The following is a 22,186-nucleotide window of genomic DNA, read 5'->3' as shown; positions in this document are numbered from 1 at the left end:
GAGGCGCGCTGAAGCGTCTTCGCTGTGAGGCTGTCCGGAAGAAAAAAAGATAGTTGAAGGATGCAGCGGCGATGCGGTGAGGTGTAGACTCCCTTCATACCTATTACCAATCCTAAAACTTGTCAGTTGTGTTAATTGGAACCTTTGTTTAACTTGGAGAAGTGCGGCTGGAGGGGAGGGGGATTTCCCCCCCCCTTGGACAAGCGGCTAGAAACAAAAGTGCTCGTAGCCCCAGGGAAGGAGGACGGGGAGAGCCAAACCAAAGAGGTCACACTCCAACTAAATGGATCTTCAGACTTAAACCCTTAGGCTTTAAGAAAATGTGATCTTTGGGAACTTTGAATTCTGAAAACTTTATTTGTTGCCTCAGTACTCGAAGTTGGCAGGGCAAGATGGCACACTTCCGTTGTCTTCATGAAAGCTGAACTTGACTCCACCTTTTAGCTTCAGGCTTCCGGTCTTTGTCTCCGTGTTATTTGGATACTTCTCTTGTGGATTGTTTACTTTTGAACTTTCTGGAGTGAAAAACGTCTGTTTCCTGCCAGGGTGATTAGAGAGTTCCCTTGTGCCTGGTCTCTCTACCCCCCGAACTCCCTTGGCTGCTCTACCACTCTGACTGATTCTTCTCTATACTGACTGGACTCCTTATTACTAACAATGACATCTAAAAGACCACCTCCTGGAAAGTCCGGCTTTGCTGCCTCTGCCCCGACATCTGCTACCTCAAGTCCGAGCACACAATCAACATTGACAGCTTTTAAACAAGTTAAAACTACGGACTTGGAGTTTCACCAAATGTTTCAGCAAATTCTACAGGGACAAGAGGAAATTAAGAAACAGCTGAAGGAGATGAAAGAAGAAATTAGAGGGAACCAGGAAAAAATTGATAAGAACTCACAGAGACTGGATCTCTTGGAGCAGGGGGCGGCTGAGATGAGGCGGGGGGGTGGAGGGCGTGCAAAAGGGAAACAAAGAGCTTGATACCCAACAAATGAAAATAGAGTTTGAGAGAATGTCCTTTTATCTTAGATTTCAGAATGTGATGGAGATAGATGATGAAAACATTAGGGACATCATGACAACTATCTTGGCTGAGTATACCCAGAAAGAAAAACAACAGATGGGGTGGGAAATAGACCTGGTCTGTAGAGTGAACTCCGCATATGCTAGAACACACAATGTCCCCAGGGAGGTGCACATTAAATTTCTTAGGAAAAGCACAAGAGATGAAATCCTGAATACACAAAGGGGACAAGCCCTGATATACAAAGATAAGGAGATAACCATACTGAAACAGATCCCCAAGAAAGTGAGGGAGAAAAGAAAATATTATTCGCAATTGGCGAATAAATTATACCAGAAGGGGGTGTGGTTTCGTTGGTTGCTGCCTGAAGGTATGTTAATATTCTGGGAGGAGACACAGGGTCAGAATTAACACACCCATAGAGGCGCAGGCCTTTATGGAAAAAAATAAATTACTCCTAGAAAAACCAGAAGACATCCCAGTAGATACACAAGACACGGGAGGGGCCGGAGCACTGCCAACGGGGGGAGATGGGACGACATCAAGAAAGCTCAGATCACACAAATAAGTAAGAAAATCCACATGATACAAATTGATTGAAATTATCTTTGAATTTACCACACTGACTATATGTTATTATGTTATATTTGAATGCTATGCAAATGTACACCATGAGTCTGGAGGGGGCGTATACCTACCGCAGTTTGCGGCTGCCACAATTTGTAACTTCCCCCATACCTTTTCTTTTTGTAAAACACCAAAAAACCAATAAAACTTTGTTTAAAAAATATATATCCTTGAGTTCAGTGTTGATCAAATATTTCAATGGAATGGTCAGTAGTATCAAATACTAGATGAGTCAACAAAATTAAGACTCTCCCTCACCAATTCCTGGCATCGTGGTGACCAATGTTAACAAAAACTGCACTTAAATAAATAGAAAATGAAACAATTATCTCCTTCCCAATAAAAATTAGCCTGGAGTTTGTATTACTTCTATTACATATTACTATGTGACATTGATCAAACATGCAATACTGGAATATTTTAGAAAATGGCAACAAGTCTCTCTTGGTGGAATTAGATTTAAGAAGTATAGAACTTTTTTTGAAAAATTAGTCCACAATATTAAATTATCCATATACAAGGAAACAAAGATAAGATTGCATGTATGTTTTTTTAATTTGCTTTTACATTTACTGTACACCTTTAGGTCCTCTCCACAGTATAAGTAAAACTGTCAGGGCTCCAAAGCAATAGGTCTCCTCAGTGAGCTTCCCCAGTTGCAGATCAAAGAAAGAGAGGAGGGAAGTCACATGTAGAAGCTATTTCTCTCTAGCACCAGAATTTTCACAAGCAGCTCAGTAAAACAGAAAGAGTGGTCAAACAAGCGTTACAGATACTGGGCTATCCAATCACATTAGTTCCACTGTGCAGTCCAGTTCTTTCTCATGTTATTTCAGATATTCTACTGGAGCAAAAGTCATTCCACATTCATTCATTATGATACTTCACTCACTCACTTCTTTTTTCCCTTTGCACTAACTAGAATGCCTGTTGGGCCCCAGTAATGTGATCAACTTTGTTGCATGTATAAAGAAGCAATACATGAAGAAGGGACCCAAATTTTCTGTACCTGTGAGCCCTAACAAGAGTGACTCCCCTCATCTCCCTTGTTTACATCCTGGAAAATGGTCATTCAAAGGGACATGCTATTTTCAGAGCATAACATTGTGTTTTCTTTTTTATTATTGCTCTCCTATTAATATTTATGTTATGGGTTTTAAGTTTGTTTTCAAGGGGTTTGATTTCAATTTTCAATTTGTTTTCAAGTGATTTGATTTCAATTTTCACTTCAATAAATCTTAGAATAAGCAATGCAATTCATTTCTCCTCTCTCAACGTACCTTTTACACTGAACAAACATGGGAAAGTGGGGAAAAACCCAATGTTGCTGCCTTAAATGGCCTATATATATCTAGAATTATTTTGCTATATCTTTCACTTTCCTTCAAATAAATATTACAAATAATAACTCTGAGAAACCTATTTTTAGAATATCTGTTTTCAGTCCTGATTGCTGAGAATTTGCTGTTTTCACCATCCAACAAGTTGGCCCCCTCTGAAGCTCTTAACCAATTTAGATACATTTGCTGTACTTCTCCAAGTAGTGATATCCAAGCCCTCAGCAAATCATTTCTAAAATAAAATGAGGCCCACCCACAAAAAACAAAGAAGCAACTACCCCATTTACAAACCTTGAGCCTGCTTTCTATCTAAAGTGCAAATGAACAAACATTTGCAACTATACAGTTTTGAAGGGTCATTGTAATTGGCTACCAGAATGTTCCTTTTTGAGAGGCCCTAACTATTTTCCCTTTTACAGTGTGAAATTGTCTGTTAGAGAGCAATAGGCCTGAAATTAGCTCTATTGTGTGCTAGCACCTTCTGGGGAGCAAACACCAAGAAAAAGAGAATAAATTGGCCCAGAGAGTCCATAAAGAAAGGTGCTGCACCAACATTATCTGTCTGTCTGCTTGCCTTCTCTGCCATTTGGATAGCAGTTTCCTCTAAGGATAGGATAAGCTAAGATAAAATAGACGGGAATATTCAAAATAATGTTTCAAATATGCAAAGGAACATTTTTTAGGGGAGAGTACAAGTGGTACAGGAATTACCAGCCTGGTTTATTATTTGCACTAAATCATTGCTTAAGCACAATTTATTAAGTAAATCGTAATGTCTGGGTTCATACAAAATGCTGAGCCAAAACCAAAATAAACCCTATCATCATGGCTTAATGGGGATCCAAATCCATCTAAGCTATTATTTCTCAAGACTCTTAATCCAGGGGATATAGGCTAATAAACGGATGGGGGGGGAATCAACATCCACCTTACAAATCAATCAACATCAGTGGCCCTGATATCAGATATGCTGAATTGGGGATTATCCCATTTACCAATTAAATGGATTAAAACTGTTAGCTACAGAACAAAACCACAAGGTTTAAATGAAAGAAATATAAAACTAAATCTTAATTGGAAGAAATTTTAATCAAATGTGATAACGAAAAGGTAGTCTAAATCAGACCTTGGCATTTTACAGCCACAAGGCCACATCTGGCCCTTGGGCTGTCCCTGCCAGCCCGTGTAAGATCAATCGGAAATAAGAAATCAAGTGTAAATAAGTGTCCACCATTCATGCAGTACAATTGAATTGCTTTTATTTTGAAAGTGACTTTTTTCCCCATTTACATATGTGCGTGTGTGCATGCCCTTGCATTTTTACATTTGTCTGCTCCTCAACAACAGTCTCAGTTTCTCATCTGGCCCCTTGGGGAAATTAATTGCCCACTCTTGGTCTGAACTGCTTTGATAACGTGAATCACTAAATGAGGAACAAATATTGAACTACATGATGCAAAAGATTGGATTCAAAAGTGGCCTGACTAAAGTAAGATATGTGATGTATAATCAAAGAAACATGAATCGTCTTATCAAAATATTAGAGAGAATATTTGCCTCAAACCAGAGGTCTACTCACCTCTCTGGCTTCATACACAATGCTATGGCATGGCTTCTTAAATAAATATAATAGCTACTTTTCCTCAAAGTCAAAACCATACAAACTGCCTTAGAGCTTAATATGACACATAGGTATGTATCTATTATTGCCTGATTTGGGCTAATTACTTCTCCCCAAAAGCTCATGCCTTTAAAAGTGAATGGATAAAAGATAGACTCGCTTGAATCAATTCTGACTCCTGATAGTTGTATGTGTGTGTCTATATATATTCTGTTAGCAATAATAAAGTGATTTCTGTTATCTTTTTCAGGATGTTTTTCAGCTTTCCTGTCCTACAACCCTGATATTTCCTGGCAGTCTCCTATCCAGCTATTAAACAACTAAGCCTGCATCTATCACATTCAGCTAGGTGCTGTTGTTTATAAGACAAACATGGATATTATACTGGGTTCCCTAGCATAATATGAAAAAAGGATGCTAACTTGATCAATATTAATAGGAGAAAGAAAGGGAGATCCTACTAATACATGTATAGAATGGGAGGTGGGTAAAGAACTGAGGTCTGGAAACAAAGAATGCAATCACTCTATCACTAACATGACAAAATATCTTTCAAACTAAGAACACTTAGTACAATTGATTAAGGCGCATACATTATATGTGTGTGTGTGTGTGTGTGTGTGTTGTATTTGTGCTGATAAATAAATAGATAAATAAATAAATAAAAAATATCCAGGTTTTCTGCCTGGATGGTCCTCTGTAATGAGCCGAAGGACAGAAAGGAGGAGGAGTGAGCTCCCTCCCATATTTGGGCATACCAGGGGTTGTAACACACACACACACACACACATATGCCCTATTCCTCCTACAGCTGACTACCTATCAGGGTGTTAGATAGGAACTTATCGTATTGTTGATGTTCTGCATTTTTTTTTCTTTTACACTCCTGCTTTTTATTTTTTTTGAGGAATTACTTTGCTTCCTTTTCTTTGTCTTCTCTCCTTCTTAGATGCTTCATCTTACCCAATTCTCAAACTTTACAGCTTCTGTTTCACTTTCTTTAATTGATTTCCAGTTATTGTCTCTTTGCTGTCCCATTCCTATTATTCACCAATCTCCATCTATGCACATTTAGGAAACTCTGGTAAGAATAATACACACAGGGCCTCTCAAGTTAACTTCTAGAGATATTCATTTAGAAATGACCTCAAGTAACATGGCTAAGAAATATTTTGCCTGAGCCCTGCCTGTCATCTGTCCTTTCATATGATATTTCATTTCAGCTTGTCCAAATTTGTAATTTTAATCTTCTGTGTGATATCTTGATAACTTAAAGGCAGCTGCAGATGGAATCAGAAGAAGTCTCTCTTATCCAGGCCACATAATTGTAAATGGTAATTGTATGGCAGAAAATAGTGCTTTATGTCTTTTGGTTGCCATCTGCTGGTTGTCCAGAGTTTTGTAGTTCTAATATAGATCAATAATCTGATCTAGCCAAAGAGTTCATCACTTTTGTTCTACACTGATAAAGTTTGGTTTAATAGCTTAAATTTCTAATAAAACATTGAAATGAGGGATCTTTGCAAATGTACTAGTGAGTACTGAATTTTAATTTTTTGTCTAAAAAGTAAGGTTTTGAAATAAAAAAGCCCAGTCTACTTTCTAAATAAATCCAATGGTTAATAGATTTATCCTTTTCTACCAAAACCTAAAAAAACAAACAAGCAATCATCTGTTTTATTATATACCAATAATGCAGCTCTATTATTGCAAAACCCATCAAGGTTAAGATGCACACTGCCAAATTCTGAAGGGAGGAAAAATTATTGATAAACAGTTTTAAAACTGAAGTTTGGGTTTCCTTCATAATAGAATGAAGACCCAGCAAGACCAGTTCATAATTCCTCTCTGATTAAGAAGAGACATGAGATTGCCCACAATTGCTCATACAGTTGTTTCTCATGAGGAGGTTGCGAGACAGTTGTCACTGGCTTGTTTAGAGCTATCTTTTTGCTCAAACTATGGCACACTCAACCATACTTCCTTCCACATTACATACTTTACTTCACATACTTTATTTTCTAATCACTTTTGGAACTTGTTAACTGCTTTTCAACTATTACGAACCTTTGGCTCAATAGGTTTTACAGCACCAGATGAATTACCTTCAAAGTTCAAATCTTAGTGAAAGAAGTTTTAAATACAAGTTTAAGGAGTTATTTTTCTGGAGTGAAACAGCAGAGGGTGACTAAAACTTTGATTTTGTAAAATATTGATTTAAAAAAAAAAGATTTTGGAATTAATAAGAATTATTTCCACGAGAAAATATTTTGTTTTGAATCCTTTTTAAAAACACACTTTGTGTTTTGGACTTTGAAGTTTGGACACTAGAGGGAACCAAAAGGAACTAAATATTTTAATTAATAAAGAACACTTAAGTTTGACATTAATACAAAATATTTTAACATTGGGCACATTGAGATACTTTTGAACAATAGACCTAGAAGTTAATTTTAAGAATGCCTGCCATGATAGATGAGACTGTTAAATATGTTATGGAAAAGGAACAAGAAAAACTGACACAGATGGAAAAAGTCTTTGAAGAATTTTGTAAGTGAAAAGACTAGTTTTAAGACATTTTTATTTTATTTATATTTTATTTTATTTTATTAACAAACATATAAAATACACACACAAAAAACTTAGGCATACAACACATTTACACAATATAATACAAACAGGAGCTTCCTGTTCTTTCTAATAGCAGTTATCAATCGATAGCGCTCACTTTATATTATTTCCCATTCAATTGTATTTCATTTGAGTTTCACCATTCTTAACTTTCTTATTTTACTCATAACTATTATTTTTGAGTTTTGTTACATTCCTTCATTGATTCTTGTTTCTTTCCTCCATCCACCTATACCATTTATCCCATATCTGGTAGAATTCTGATTCTTCTTTTCCCTGAATTTTGTAAGTGAAAAGAAGACTAGTTTTAAGACATTTTTAAAGGATTAAAGATCCAGATTGTTAAAAGTAAAAAAGAATTATTATAAAGTTAGTTTATTTGATCAAAACTGAAATTATGTTATCACTGGTAATTCTTCATGGAGTTTGCTCATGAAGACTGAAATGATGAGGAGTGATGATGTCATTTTTTTATATATTTCTTTTATTATATTCCTATTTTTATCTATTATCTATTTTCTTTTCTGCATTTTTATTTTTATAATTTTTACATTTGCATTCATTTTTGTTGTAATTTTTAATAAAATTGCTAGTTTTTAAAGTCATGTTTTATTGTAGAGCCTCTTCTACAGAGATATTAGGAACTAGTATATTTCACCTCATGAATGAAGACAAATATATGTGTCCCAGGATAAAGTTGCAGGATCCCATCTGGGTTGGTCACGGAAATCCCCTGCAAGGATTGTCCCTGCGACTATGTAGGACAGATTGGGAGGAAGTTAACCACCAGATCACAAGAACCCAAGCGAGCGGTCAGGTGAGGAGATCCAAACTCATTGGTAGCCTCATATATTCAATTTTGAAGCTACTAAGATTGTTGGCCAAGCAGCGACACAAATAGCCAGGGAAATGATTGGAGCCCAAGAAATTATTTACCAATGGCTTATCAACTACTTAGGAGCAGAAGGCTTGGCAGCACAAGGAAACCCCAGCCAATGACTTAATAGCTGGTCATCAACATCTCAAGCAACAATTAAAAAGCTACACACAACCAGGCACCACATAAATACTACACATAAAATAGCTCAAAACCACATTTTGCTAGAGAAATTCCCTGAAGATGGGCTCCAGCATGCGCCTGAAAACTCGGGAGACTAAACCTCTGGTCCCAGTTACCGACCTGGATTGGATCCTGCAATATTTCACCTTGTTTAATGGACTTCACCTATATATATAAATCTGCTGGTATATATACATGGCGCGCGCGCACAAACACACACACACACACTCTACTGTTGAGTACAATGTTACACTTCTGGCATTGGCCAAATTCTGCTTTTAAGATCAGAAGCCTAATCTTGATGCAGCAGCAGAACTATTCTTCTCCTGGATAAAAAACATACCAATTGTTTCTTGCTTTTTCCTTTTCTTTTAGTCACCTTTTAAATAATAACAAAAAAAATCCACAGATCTTTTTCCCTTTTGTCTCCCCCCCCCCCCCAGGATTTTGACCCATGACCTTACATTGACTACATGAAACGAAATGCGTGAAAAATACATGAGAAAATAATACAATTTTTGGAAATAAGTTTCACTTTTATCTAACTTTTCAAAAATAGCTTTGAAAAAAACAAAAGTGAAAAGCCTTAAGCTTTTGCAACGATATTTAGAGGCGCGATTATTCAGACCCAAATTGCTTTATATTACTTTTGAACTGGGTGCTGGCATAAATCGCCTGGGAAATGAAACGCCGCAAAGTGACATTCCAGTTGGCGAAGTTATCAAACAGCTCTCTCTGTTCGCGTTTTTATTTGCAGGCCAAGTCTCCTCCCCTTTGCGCATGACTGGTAGCGTTTGGTTCTTTTAGGGACGCTCCGCAAATGTTTGCTCCTCCCGTCTGCTATTTTGCCAAGTAAACTAAGCGAGCAACGGTTGATATGATGGCATTTCGTCCCTGATATAAATTGGATCCCACATACGCGAAGCCAAAAAATAGACTTGGTTTGCTAATGTTATCTTGAACTAATGTTATCTTGATCTCCAGCAAAAAAAAAAAAAAAAACAGTGGCATTTCTTCATAAAGTCATTGGGTTGATTGATTCTGTGACAGCAAGGGCTTTTCGATTCCTAGTCGCTACATCGGTAAGATTTTCTCCATGATGTTCTAACTTGGCCTTTTAGATCTTTATCACTGCAAATAAAAAGTGACAAGAATAATTAAGCGAAACACACACACGGGACTATAGCCAGCATTTTATTTGGGGGGGGGAGGGGGGCTAACCTCAGCTTCATTGCTATAGTTCCCAATTTGCAAAATATGAATTAGTCAATCCAACAAGGAAACAGCGTCCAGTTCCCACGCGCGCTGATCTTTAGCCCCGCGGGTTAAGCTTTGCGGCTCTGCAGTAGCATTGCACGTTGTCTCTGGTCCCTTAATTGAGGGGCCGGGGTGGAGGGGGGTGGGGGGGAGGAATAAAGCGATGGAGGGAAGGGCTAGTCTTGCGCATGCGCGGCTTTCGAGGTCCGGCGCTACAGCAGTCCTGCGGTTTCTTTTGGGCGAGGGCGAGAGCGAGTGGCAACGGGTGACCGCGGAGAGGTGAGCGGGGCAGCGGGGGCCGAAGAGCCGGCAGCGACTCGCGCGCGCCCTCACGGGGAGGGGGAAGAGGAAGGAGAGCGGTGCCTTTAAAGCGGAGCTGCCAGGCAAGACGCGGGAAGTCAGATGACCCTCCCGCCGACTCCTGTCTCAGTCGGGGTAAAGGAAGAGAGAAGCGCCGTCCTGTTTCTTTTCCTTTCCCTGAACCCCCCCGCCCCTTCAGGGAAAGGGACGGGGCTGCCCTTCCCTTTCCCCTCGGCGGGTAGCAGGGTCCTCCGGATGCGCGCGCTCCTCACCCATCGATGCATTTAAACGCAGCGCGGGAGAATTAGTGGAAGAAACCCCATCCAGGCTAAAGGGGAGAATCGCCCCACCGGGTGGAGAAAGGAGGCAGGCAGGTTGCCCCAATCTCGCAAGTTGAACCCCCAAGCACGGTTATAACATTCTCTCCCTTCACCGACCCCATACATAAGGATAAACATATAGGGTGGAAGTATCTACCAAAATGTCACCTAAAAAGTGACGGGATATCTTCTTGAAGCTTGACTTCCTATATTTCTCTTTGGGAGTGAAAAGTAAGGAGAAACCTCCCAAACTTTCTTTCCAATCCCCTCGTTTTGCGCCTGCCATTTGGAGTCTCATTCCGTGATGGAGATGTGGTATCATTTTGCTCGGTGCTGCATGCCTGCACGCCCACCTTCTGTCACCCGATGTGTTGTTAGCAGCAGGGCATGGGGGGATCCTTTCGGCACTAATTTTTTAACCCCTTCTCCTCTCAAATGTGGATCAAAATAACCTTCAAGATTAGAAAACGGGTGAATCTCAAGGATTGATAGAAGAAACAACGTTCATTAGAGATATTGGAGAGAACAAGGGCACCCACGTACAATAAAACTTGAAAATGAAGTAACTTTAGTGTCTATGAAAAATTGAGATGGATACAAATGGTACATAGCTGCAGTAAAGAAATGCAGGGAGAAAACTGCAAATTTGGAATGAAGTTATAATTGAGATGAGGAGGAACAGAATAAAGACCTGACATCTGAAAAGTACAGTTTTAAAAAAAAGTCCTGGCCTTAAGCAAGTAGAGATTGCAACTCAGGCAATACATTTTATGCATCAAATTGACTGGCACTTTACATTGGCCAAAGAATGTTCCTATGCAAATCACAGCCTTTTGAGGGACTAAAAACAGATTACACCAGTCTAATTCCTTATATCCAAAATGATGATTTAGTTGGGAAAAGGGTTATGTTTTATACAGTAATGATGGGGAGTGATTTGATTGCCAAAACTTTGCAAAACATTTGGGTAAAAATGTGTGTTCAAATCAGCTAATTGTAAGATAAAGTGTAAGTTAGAAGAATGCCAGTACTACAGTCAGTTTTATTTCAGACTCGGGCATTAGATTTTGTATTAGATAGGTCCTGTTAAAAATGTAAGTATTTTTTGGCCTTGTGGTTGAGATTGAGCAGTAGTTTGGAAAAACAGTTGACATTTTGTTCTTCATATAATTTCATTGTGCAACCACAAAAATCTGCTGAAAGAGAGGGACAAAGGTTGTATGTAGAGTAAGTAGTTGGTAGCAAAAGTTGGCTCTTTCAGAAAAACATTTTGCAGGAACTGAGTTGACGTTCTTTATTTAAAAGTAGGTGGCCTTGGGGAAGGTTTTTGAACCAGGTCATGGTTGATAAATTACATCAGAGAGATAACTGTCAGGTTGAGTAAGAGGCATCTGAACATGTGTTTTATTTTCCTTTAGGCTTTTAAGAACATCTGTCATTGATGTTCTGTTGCAACTTGCAGTAATCATATATTAGCTAAAATGTTTAGTATAAATCGTCTGTATTTTGTGGTATTAATTAACTGCAGTCCTTGAAACTGCAAATAATTAAACTCCTTAAATGTTCAACTGTTTGAACTTTGCTCTTTTAATAAGGACATCTGACCTGCTGGTCTTTTGTTTTGTATCTATAGATGTAAGGATTTCTAATTGCTGTGTATAATCCTAAATATTCATCAATAACATTTTAAAAATGCTTGCTATTGACATTGGCAATATACTATATTTACTAAAGGATTATAGGGTCATAAAAAGGGAGTAACTGTATTTTTTTGAAGATAATTTTTGCTTACCTCACAAAATTGGGGAATTGTCTTATGTTTATCAAAAAATTGATTTAGAAGATTATAAAATGTAGAGGATTTAGTTGAAAGCAAACAATGTAGAGGATTTAGTTGAAAGCAAACAAATAGATTACAGGTATACTGGCTGATAATAGGGCAAAAGTACAGAAGCTTCAGGACGAATAGTATTGAACATGTTATCTCAATCCGCATTTGTCACCCTCATTTGTAGAAGGTGAGTGTCTGCTTTGAGAGCCTCTTTAATCCTCGTGGATTAGAACTCCTGGAAATTGTGATCCTCAGCTGATGAACCTGTCCATTGCAGAGACTCTTTGAATTTCCACCACTTTCCCCCCAACTTATATGGAGTAGGATGAACTGAACAGATTGATCCTCAATATAGCATAAGACTTTTAAAGGAGGAACTTCACAGTGTGTACCACCAATATGAAGCGGCTCATTTTGAATCATTAAAGGGGCCATATTACAGTATTTGCAAAAATGGATTTGGAAGCTGCTCCTGGTTGTCTCTCATGAGCAGAATGCACACACATGGATGTAAAGGTAGCAAAAGCTGCTTCCAGAGTTAAAACAATTGCTTTGATATTTTCCAAAGATCTGTTTCAAATGCACTTCCATTTGTGGGAAGCATCTCTTTCAAATATGTTGCAGTGCATGCATGCATGCATACACACCAACAGACCCAGACCCAAACATGGTTTCAAGAGGAGGAGTTAAATCAGTTTAGTTCAGGGGTTCCAAACCTCTGGGTCATGATCCACTAGTAAGTTGTCAGGTGTTTGCAAGTGGGCCATGGAAATGGGAGAGCATGCACGTCCATACACAACTTTACTTACATGAGCAGTGTACATGTGTGCTTCATTTGCATGAGCAGTGCCTGCACATGCACATCACTCACGCAAATGCAGCTGCATATGTGCACAAGCTTGCTGCTGCTCACACAACACCAGCAACCCCCCCACCCCCCCGGTCCGCAAAGCTGGAAAGGTTTAATTAACAAGTTGAGGAAGCCAAGCAGTGGGCTTATATCATTTTATTTATCCGATTTTCCTTTATAAAAGAAATGGATGGTTTTCTTTGGGGGGGGGTATAGTTACCATTGTAATATTCTTGCACTTATATAGATTTATGATCTATTTATATTTTGGGGCAATGCTTGCATATTACATATAGCATACAACGATTTATTTTTCAGATTTCCTTTGGTTTTCTGTGAAACTTTAGGCAAGAAATCAATCAAGGGATTTGTTTACCTCAGTTTTCCATCTAAACCAATGGTAGTCAACCTGGTCCCTACCGCCCACTAGTGGGCGTTCCAGCTTTCATAGTGGGTGGTAAGGATTTGTTGTAACTCTGCTTATAAATTTTATAAAGTAAAGTTACTTCCCTACTTTATAAATCACCATTGCTGTGGAACTGGTGGGCAGTTAGAACATTTTACTACTAACAGAGATACAAAAATGGGCGGTAGGTATAAAAAGGTTAGCTACCCGTGATCTAAACAGTTTTGACAGTTTAAATACAATACACTTTAATTTGTAGAACTGCAAGAATTATACTGGATTCTGTGTCCAATCATTGCCGAAGAACTAGGATTTTTTGAGATTAGTAGTAGCAGTTCAAAGTTCTGTTGTTCTTTGAATATCTGTGTTAGGCAACAAAATGTGCTGGTAGGACAAGAAGAGAAGGAGAGTCACTGTTTTGCTGCTACTAAATCCTATCCTCCTTGTATAGCTTTTGTGAGCAGAATATATAAATTATTATATACCACTATAAATTATAGTGCAACTTATGCTATAGCATTATACAACTTACTATGCATTATTCTGAACACTGAGCAAAGAAAATTGCAGCTGTTATCTTTTCCACTAAGATCTTGAACAATAATAAATTCATATATAATATTCTTTATTGTATTTTTTTGGATTGATTGCAGTGCTGTTCCTTGTTTGTTTTTCTTATTGCCTCTCTTTTTAACCTTTTTTCCTGCAGTTTGCGCACACGTCACCCAATAATCACAAAATATTAATTGATATTATATATTTCATATTGGTGAGATTACCAATTCAGTTGAATTTCACTTTACCACCCTTTTTTTCTAGAGCTTTTCTTCCAACTTTTTTAGGATCGTCTCCACTTTTTTCGGTGTCATTCATAGAACAATAAAGGAACAATTTGAGCCTTCTCTTTGGTGCTGGTAATCATCAATCAGATTGGGATCGCCTTCCTCTGCAGATTATTTCAAGCATGAGACATGCTAACTGATATATTTGATTATCTTGTCATTCTGAGATGTAAATCCATGCTTTTCATTGGATTCTTTTCAGATTAACTTCAATTCTTGCATGGCTTAGTCACAAGTCACTATGCCTACTTTACTTATCCAATTGTATTCATCATTCACCCACATCGTTTTCTCTATATTGCCATTACCAGCATTGAACATTGAAGTCTATTTTTTTTCTTAAAAAGACCATCAAAGAAGTTGTGATCTTGTCAGATAATCCCTGACTTCGACAAGATACCTTTTGCTATCCCAAGAAAGTTGGCAGACTTTCTATTTTCATTAGAAGACAATTCCTTCGATTCAGTGTCCTCACTCCTGACCATCCAAGTCTATAGATAAATATGGGAACTCTAGTTTATTTCTGATAAACCCTGTCGTTTATTTTTAAAAATGCATCTAAACTTGCATTAGGCTTACCTTACATAATTTCTGACAGGCAGTAAACGCTGAGCCAGCTAGCATATAGTGATCACTTGACTAAGAAAAATGTGCAGCAAAATTTGGGTCTTATGTCAGCTATTTTAGCTACAGCATTGACTATCAGATTACAGGTAGAGATATTCCAATGTCGTGACCCTATTTTCTAACCTTGTCTGCATCTTTCTTTGACAACACAACTGAAATGCAGATAGTTTATTAAATTGTTTCTCTCCAGCAGCTGATACTGTTTTGCTTTTGCAAACATCTCACTTGTAGACTGCAGGACAAATTTATGTAGTTTGGTCTTAGGTGGAGAAAATGAGTAAGGTCTCAATCCTTTGTCCATCCTGGATTACATAACATGGAGAATGCAGCCATGCACCATCATCAGCTATATTGCAGCTTATTGAGAGGTCATAGAAACCCTCTGCTTATTGGTCATAATTTTACAAAGTGAGTTCACTTCAATCATTTGATGTTCTGTTCATTCTGTATTTTAATATATATTCAAGTTTCATCTGATTTAACAATTTTGGAGTATTTCATTGAAGAATATTCCATGTGAGCAGTTACTTTGTTTACAGAATATTGTGTGTGCATGATTAATTTGAAATTATGCTAATTAATAATCTGGTCCAATCTTTCAATATTCATTCATCATTATAGATTGGACATCTTTGTAACAATGGTATCTTTTGGGAAAAGTTATTACTTCTCTCTCTTTTGACCTTGTTTCTCTGATAAATAAGCCGCATTTACAGATACCACAAAGGAAAGCAAATGACTTATTTCTAACTGTGGTTCTTTATTAACAAAATCCATTCCAAATTTACATTGTCCATTATAAAGAACTGAAAATAGTCCATTGCTCTGAAGTTTGTTTCTGTGTAGCTTTTTGTGATCACTATAGCTTTCCATGGAAACTAATTGGGAGGTATGGGAATTTCAATATTGGACATACACAGATAGAATAGAAGGAGAGAGGCCTCTGCTAAGTTCCTGCTTTTGGAACTTTCTTGATGAGATTTTAGACAAATGCAGAAAGCCATATATATGACTACATAATTAGTAAAAGAATAATAACTATTCGTAAAATACTTGTTTTTCTGGATCTTGTCCCCTATGGTGAAATAACCCCTAATATCTTTCCTCCTTTTTTGTTTTTTGTTGCTAAAAAAACCAAATATTGCATGCTCTGTTAATCTGAAAGTTGAGATTGGTTACACTACTTTGTTACTTAGTTTTTAACAGCAGCTCTAAAAGATTTTAGAACATAGAAAAGAAGTGTTCCACATGGAAGAACTTAGTAGTTTTTTATAATAGTATCTTAGATCAGTACTGTGCTCCCTCTGGTCAACATCTTTTAATATATGATGAATCATGTATGTATGTATATATGTGTACATATATGGAAAAGAGGGCAAAATCTGAATGTTTTAAAATCTGCACCTAGCAATTTTTATTAGAACATAGAACATTTTCTACCTAAGATTTAATTCTTATGTTCAGAATTGTTGTATGGTGTATGCATCTAAAGGTCTTTTATTTTTTAATGATTTTCTATAGTTTACTGCCCTTTAGCCAAGTTAGGAGGCCTTCCTGGTATTGCATCTGTTATGTGAGCTACAGGATTGTTGTTTCCAGAATTGGAATTTAAATTCAACAATTGGCAAATAACACTCCTAGCCTCAGGCAAATTTCCAAATGTGGTTAAAAACCATTCTCTTCCCCTTACAACAGCTGGCGGTGCATCTAACCCCATTTAACCTTTTATAGGGGAGTAGCATGTCATGTGAACCAATCAGCTAATGTGGTTGACGCATAGCTTTGTTCTTTTTCTTTAACTAGTTTCTATTATTGTATCCGTTTAATATAGTGACACAGAGAAAATATTTGTGATCTGGGCAGTAAAGTTATGAGTGTTTGTCATATTATTCCTAAATGATAGTGTAAAGGTTACAAAATTTTATTAACTGAATAATAGTCCAGTACCATAATATCAGATGATGATAGAAAATCTCTGAAAATATTTTACAAAAGGAATAATCAGTTATTTAATAGTGGTAATGGCAGGAGTAATGCAATAAAAATAAATTCCCAAGTTATTTAGCATGTTTACACATTTCTGTATTTATCTGAAGCTATTTATAGATGCATAAACTTTAAAATAGATTTTTGTAATTTAAGAAAGGTGCCATGAATTTCAGTAGCTTATAATTAAGAATTTTTGCTGGCTGGCTGCCTGTACTGTAATGTACTTATCCCACTGACTTATAAAAGTATGACAGAGTTCAGACAACCTTATTTTTAGGTTGTATCTTTGACATCATTTAAAAAGAAGCAATCATATATTTAAAGTAAATAAAATTACAGAAGAAATGAGTTGATGATAGGTTTATGATTCACCATGAAATTAAGAAATATGAATAGGTGGGAACAATATAAATAGTTTTATATCCAGATAAATATAATTTTTAGATACAATGATTAATTTAAAATCATAATGCTTACACATTGAAGTATGAATTCCAAATTTTTCTGACATTTCTGGATTTTTTTGTGTTTTACTCAACTAGCTAATTTAAATTGTTTATATCAGGTATTTGTGGACATCTCAAATACTCTTGTCTTTAAAAAGAAAGCATTAGACAAAACTTTGGAAATGTGTGATTGTTAATACCACTTTATAATGCCTTGGTAAGGCCACACTTGGAATACTGCATTCAGTTTTGGTCACCACGATGTAGAAAAGATTTGGAGACTCTAGAAAGAGTGCAGAGAAGAGCAACAAAGATGATTAGGGAACTGGAGACTAAAACATACGAAGAATGGTTGCAGGAACTAGGTATGTCTAGTTTAATGAAAAGAAGGACTAGCATTGTTCCAATATCTCAGGGGTTGCCACAAAGAAGAGGGAGTCAAACTATTCTCCAAGGCACCTGAGGGTAGAACAAGAAGCAATGGGTGGAAAATAATCAAAGAGAGAAGCAACTTAGAACTGAGGAGAAATGTCCTGATAGTTTGAACAATTAATCAGTGGAACAGCTTGCCTCCAGAAGTTGTGAATGCCTCAACACTGGAAGTCTTTAAGAAGATGTTGGATAGCCATCTGTCTGAAACGGTATAGGGTTTCCTGCCTAGGCAAGTGGTTGGACTAGAAGACCTCCAAGGTCCCTTCCAAGTCTGCTATTGTATTGTATTTATATTAAATAGATCTTTGTATTTGTTTTTTTCCATAGTTTATTAACTTTTGAAGAAAATACCATAAACCAATCAGTAAAAATGACAACTTCATGGAGTGACCGGTTACAAAATGCAGCAGATCTTCCTGCAAACATGGATGGCTATGCTCTGAAAAAGTACCGTCGGGAAGCATATCACCGGTAAGCTATTTCTACAATTAGAAGCATTTCTTTACTATACTGAAAGAAAACTGAAATCCTAAGTATCACATACATATAACTCTATTCGTTTACATAGCCTAATTTCAAGAAAGCAATTTGCATCCTTGAATGTTGCTAAAACTTGATTATGAGATGAAGGAGAGAAAACAAATGAAATTGCATCCAGAGAAGTCGGAGGTGCTGATAGTCAAGAAGAAGCTGGATTCAGGGATTGAGATGAACCTTTGTTTTTATGTGGTTGCATTTCCCCAGAAAGAGCAGATTTGGAGTTTGTGAGTAGTTCTTGGACTTGGTAATAGTTATCCACAGTCCTGGTTAATTCTCATCTTGACTACTGCAACACACTTTATATAAGACTGTCCCTGAAAGTTGCAGTAACTAGGCTGCTGACAGGTGCAAGGTACAGAGATATGATGCATGTACTAAAATATCTCACTGATTGCCAGTTGTCCACTGTCAGAGTTTAAGGCGATGATGTTAACACTTAAAGTCTTAAGCATCCTAGGGCCCATCTGGGGGAACACAGTCCTATTACAAATCTCTTGATTACAGGTTCTGATTTTTTTCTGGATTGCTTCCCATTTCCCTTCTGCTCCTTTCTGTTTCTCCTAGGTGCCCTAGTGATGTTATTTGTGCTCTTGCGCAAACTCACTGTGCCGCAGTTTTGATCAAGCAAGGCTTTATTATAGCAACTGCTGTTGTGACTTTTGCAGATAGAAGTTTGAAGAAAGGTAGATTGAATCCTAGGTGACAGTTTGCACAACTTTCCCTTTAGTTTTTTTTTAATAAGGATGCCCTTGATTTATTCTCTCCCCAAATGACAGATAACTGGATTATGAAAAGTTTAAGATGAATTGAGACTGTAATGTATGGTATTGAAACATTTAACCGGGAGAAGATATAAGAAGACAGTTATGGTGTACCATAAATATACTTTGTTAGAATAGAAGGAAAACAACCAGATTGAAACTACAACAGGTGATAATGAAGAAACAGTTCAATTCGTTTGTCATTCCTATACTATTTTGGCTTGTTCTGAATTTCAAATATAGTGTAACCATCCTTGGATGAAGGAAAAATTCATCGGACTTAGTGGATGCAATGGAAACTATTTTTTCAAGCTGTGCTTGGTCTATGGCACCAATGTCAAGGCAACCCTCATTGCTCTAGCACGTTGCTAAACATTCCATAGATGTTTTACAAATATAGATAATAGGCAGCTTATAGAAGGGGGGAAAAATCAAACTGTTATCCAAAACCAGTAATTTCTTGTGCTGCATATAATATCGAATAAGTACTAAATGAATAAGAAAAGCCTTAAAGTGCAATCTTTAATTTTACAACTTAATTATAACATTTGTAAACTGTCCAGAATTGTTGGGAGTTGGACAGCATGTACAGAAAGTCCTCGACTTACAGTAGTTCATTTAGTGATTGTTCAAAGTTACAATGGCACTGAAAAAAAGTGAATTATAACTGTTTTTCACAGTTACAACCTCTGCATGGTTACATGATCAAAATACAGATGTTTGGGGACCGGCTCATATTTATGACAGTTGTAGTGTCCCGGACTCTTTTGTGACTTTGTGACAAGCTAAGTCAATGGGGAAGCCAGTTTCACGTCACAGTTGGGTTACTAACTTAACAATTGTACTGATTCACTTAGCAACTGTGACAAGAAAGGTCGTAAAATGGGGCAAAACTCACTTAACAAAATTTTGGGCTCAATTATGGTCATAAGCCAAGAACTACCTGTATACAGTTTATTAAATAACATTAATTTTCCTTTTTAGTCAAATAATTTTATTAGTGATTACAAATGGAAAAAGAACTAATTAGATTACACAAATGGAAAAACAAAAAAGTGTGAAAAAGTAAATGGAATTCACCTTTCATCACAACATGTATTAAACAATTTTGATAACTTATTCTGATAATATTAGAATGCTGAAGCTAAGAGCCTGTAGTAAGTATTTTGACCCCTGGAACCCACCTCTTTTCCTAGTGTCTTTCTCCTGTCTGGAAGAGAAAGACACTAGTGAACCCAGCATTCTAAAAAGCTCTACTCTGATTTCTAAAGACGATCGCATGATTGCAGGACACCTGACAACCAATCATAAATGTGAACAGGCCCAAAATGTGATCATGTGTGGAGAGAAGGTGGCACGATGTTTTACCATAGCCATCAGGCCTACGAATGCTTGTTAAACTACTGGTTATAAGTCAAGGACTACCTGTATAAAGTATAATACGTTGTTACAACAATTAACATTTACAGTTAGGAATACAGTTATCCAATGCAAACATTATGCAACTACATATATTTAGATTTTTTCTAATACACTTACATAACTATCATACTTTCTTTTTAACTTACTATATTTTATATAAATGAGTCCTATATTTCATTATACTTGTCCATACAAAATCTATGTCTTTAGGCAAGTGTAAGCACATCTTCATTGAGTAAGATGGGGTCATATATTTATCTTTACAAAGTTGCATTATCAATCTTTTAGCCATAACATAAAACATATTTATGTTTTATATATAGATGCGCGCGCACACACACACACACACACACACACACACACACACACGTTAATTGTAAGCTAGCCAGAGTTACCCTGAGGTAAGATGGGGACCAATACGTTTTATAAATAAATAAATAAAAAATAATGGAGAATCCATTTATGTTCTCTAGTTATCAAATTACATGTACTAGATATATAATTCAAATAAATATTTTCCTTGGAAAATTTTAGTTTTTGTTGCAGTCACATTTTTATAGTCCACTACTTCTCCCAAAACTTTCTTCCTAAATATAGACCATTGTAAAAATAAGTGCTGTAAAGAAGCATTGTTCTTATTACATCTCCAACAAAATGCTGTTTTGCACATGCTTTTTCTATACAAAGATAATGGAGTCCAATAAAGTCTAAATATGTTTTGTTATATAAGTTGTAGTTTAAGGTCCATTGATACTCTTGCTTTAGAAGTTAAAATACCATTGTCTAGGCCCATGATGGCGAACCTATGGCATGCGTGGCAGAGGTGGCATGCAGAGCCCTCTCTGTGGGCACGCGCGCTGTCACCAGCTGCTGTTCTGTTGCACGCATGCACGCTGGACAGCTGCTCTCTTCCAGGTTCTGGAGCTCCAGCTCAAGCGCTCCAGTTTTGGCACTCAGTGCCAAAAATGTTAACCATTGGTCTAGGCCCGGGATGGCGAACCTATGGCACGCGTGCCACAGGTGGCACGTGGAGCCATTTGTCAGGGCACGTGAGGTGTGACTTCTGGTTTGCTTGTAGGGTCATTTTTCGTCCTCCGGAGCCTTCAGGGAAGCCCCTGGAAGACCCCTGAAGGCTCCGGAGAGCTTAAACAGGCCCTACGAGCAAACCAGAAGTCCGTTCCCGAACTTCCGGTTTGCCTGTAGGGCCGGTTTGTTGCACTCCGGAGGCTTCAGGGAAGCTCCTGAAGCCCCCGAAGGGCCTCCGGGGGGCCTCCGGGGGGGGGAGGCTGTTTTTGCCCTCCCCAGGCTGCTATAAAGCCTCTGGAGCCTGGGGAGGGCAAAAAAAGCATGCAAAAAATGGGGGGAGCACCTGCCATGCACGCATACGCACTGGAGGGTCGTGCATTGCATTATGGGTGTGGCATGCCCACACACGACCCCCCCTGCGCTCTCCCCGCTTATGGCATGCGAGCCAAAAAAGGTTTGCCATTGCTGGTCTCGGCAATATAGGAATCTGCTATCTGATCAAGGTTAAAATACAGTATATCACAGAAGTGAGTACACTCCCTCACATTTTGTAAATATTTAAGCATATCTTTTCATGTGACAACACTGAAGAAATGACACTTGGCTACTAGGTAAAGTAGTGAGTATACAGCTTGCGTAACAGTGTAAATGTGCTGTCCCCTCAAAATAATGCAACACACAGCCATTAATGTCTTTAACTTCTGGCAACAAAAGTGAGTACTTTTGTGAGTACTTTTGTGCAAAGACCTTCTTGGCCAGAGCTGCTATCTGTTGCCTGCTGCTCAAGTTGCACACCAGTGTTGAAAAAAGTGCAATCCTACTCAGGACTAAAGA

The 22,186-nt window shown here is 37.6% G+C and overlaps 1 protein-coding gene across 4 annotated transcripts in view; it reads left to right on the top strand.

Moving 5' to 3' along the window:
- The first annotated feature begins 9,727 nt into the window (after nucleotides 1–9,727).
- The window catches only part of NT5C2 (5'-nucleotidase, cytosolic II), a 71,224-nt gene continuing 58,765 nt past the window's right edge, over nucleotides 9,728–22,186 (top strand). For 2 of the 4 annotated variants that reach the window (XM_081953720.1, XM_081953722.1), the window contains exon 1: nucleotides 17,934–18,074. Coding sequence is in view for 2 of the 4 variants with exons in the window: in XM_081953716.1 (XP_081809842.1) it covers nucleotides 17,974–18,074 (101 nt within the window). In the remaining 2 variants the exon portion in view is untranslated. Of the gene's footprint in view, nucleotides 9,840–17,930; nucleotides 18,075–22,186 lie in introns of those variants that run through there. The other 2 variants (XM_081953716.1, XM_081953717.1) reach the window with 2 other exon arrangements.

Source organism: Natrix helvetica (assembly GCF_964273705.1).
Source record: "Natrix helvetica genome assembly, chromosome: 5".
NCBI lineage: Eukaryota > Metazoa > Chordata > Lepidosauria > Squamata > Natricidae > Natrix > Natrix helvetica.
This window is presented reverse-complemented; position numbering and strand designations above follow the sequence as displayed.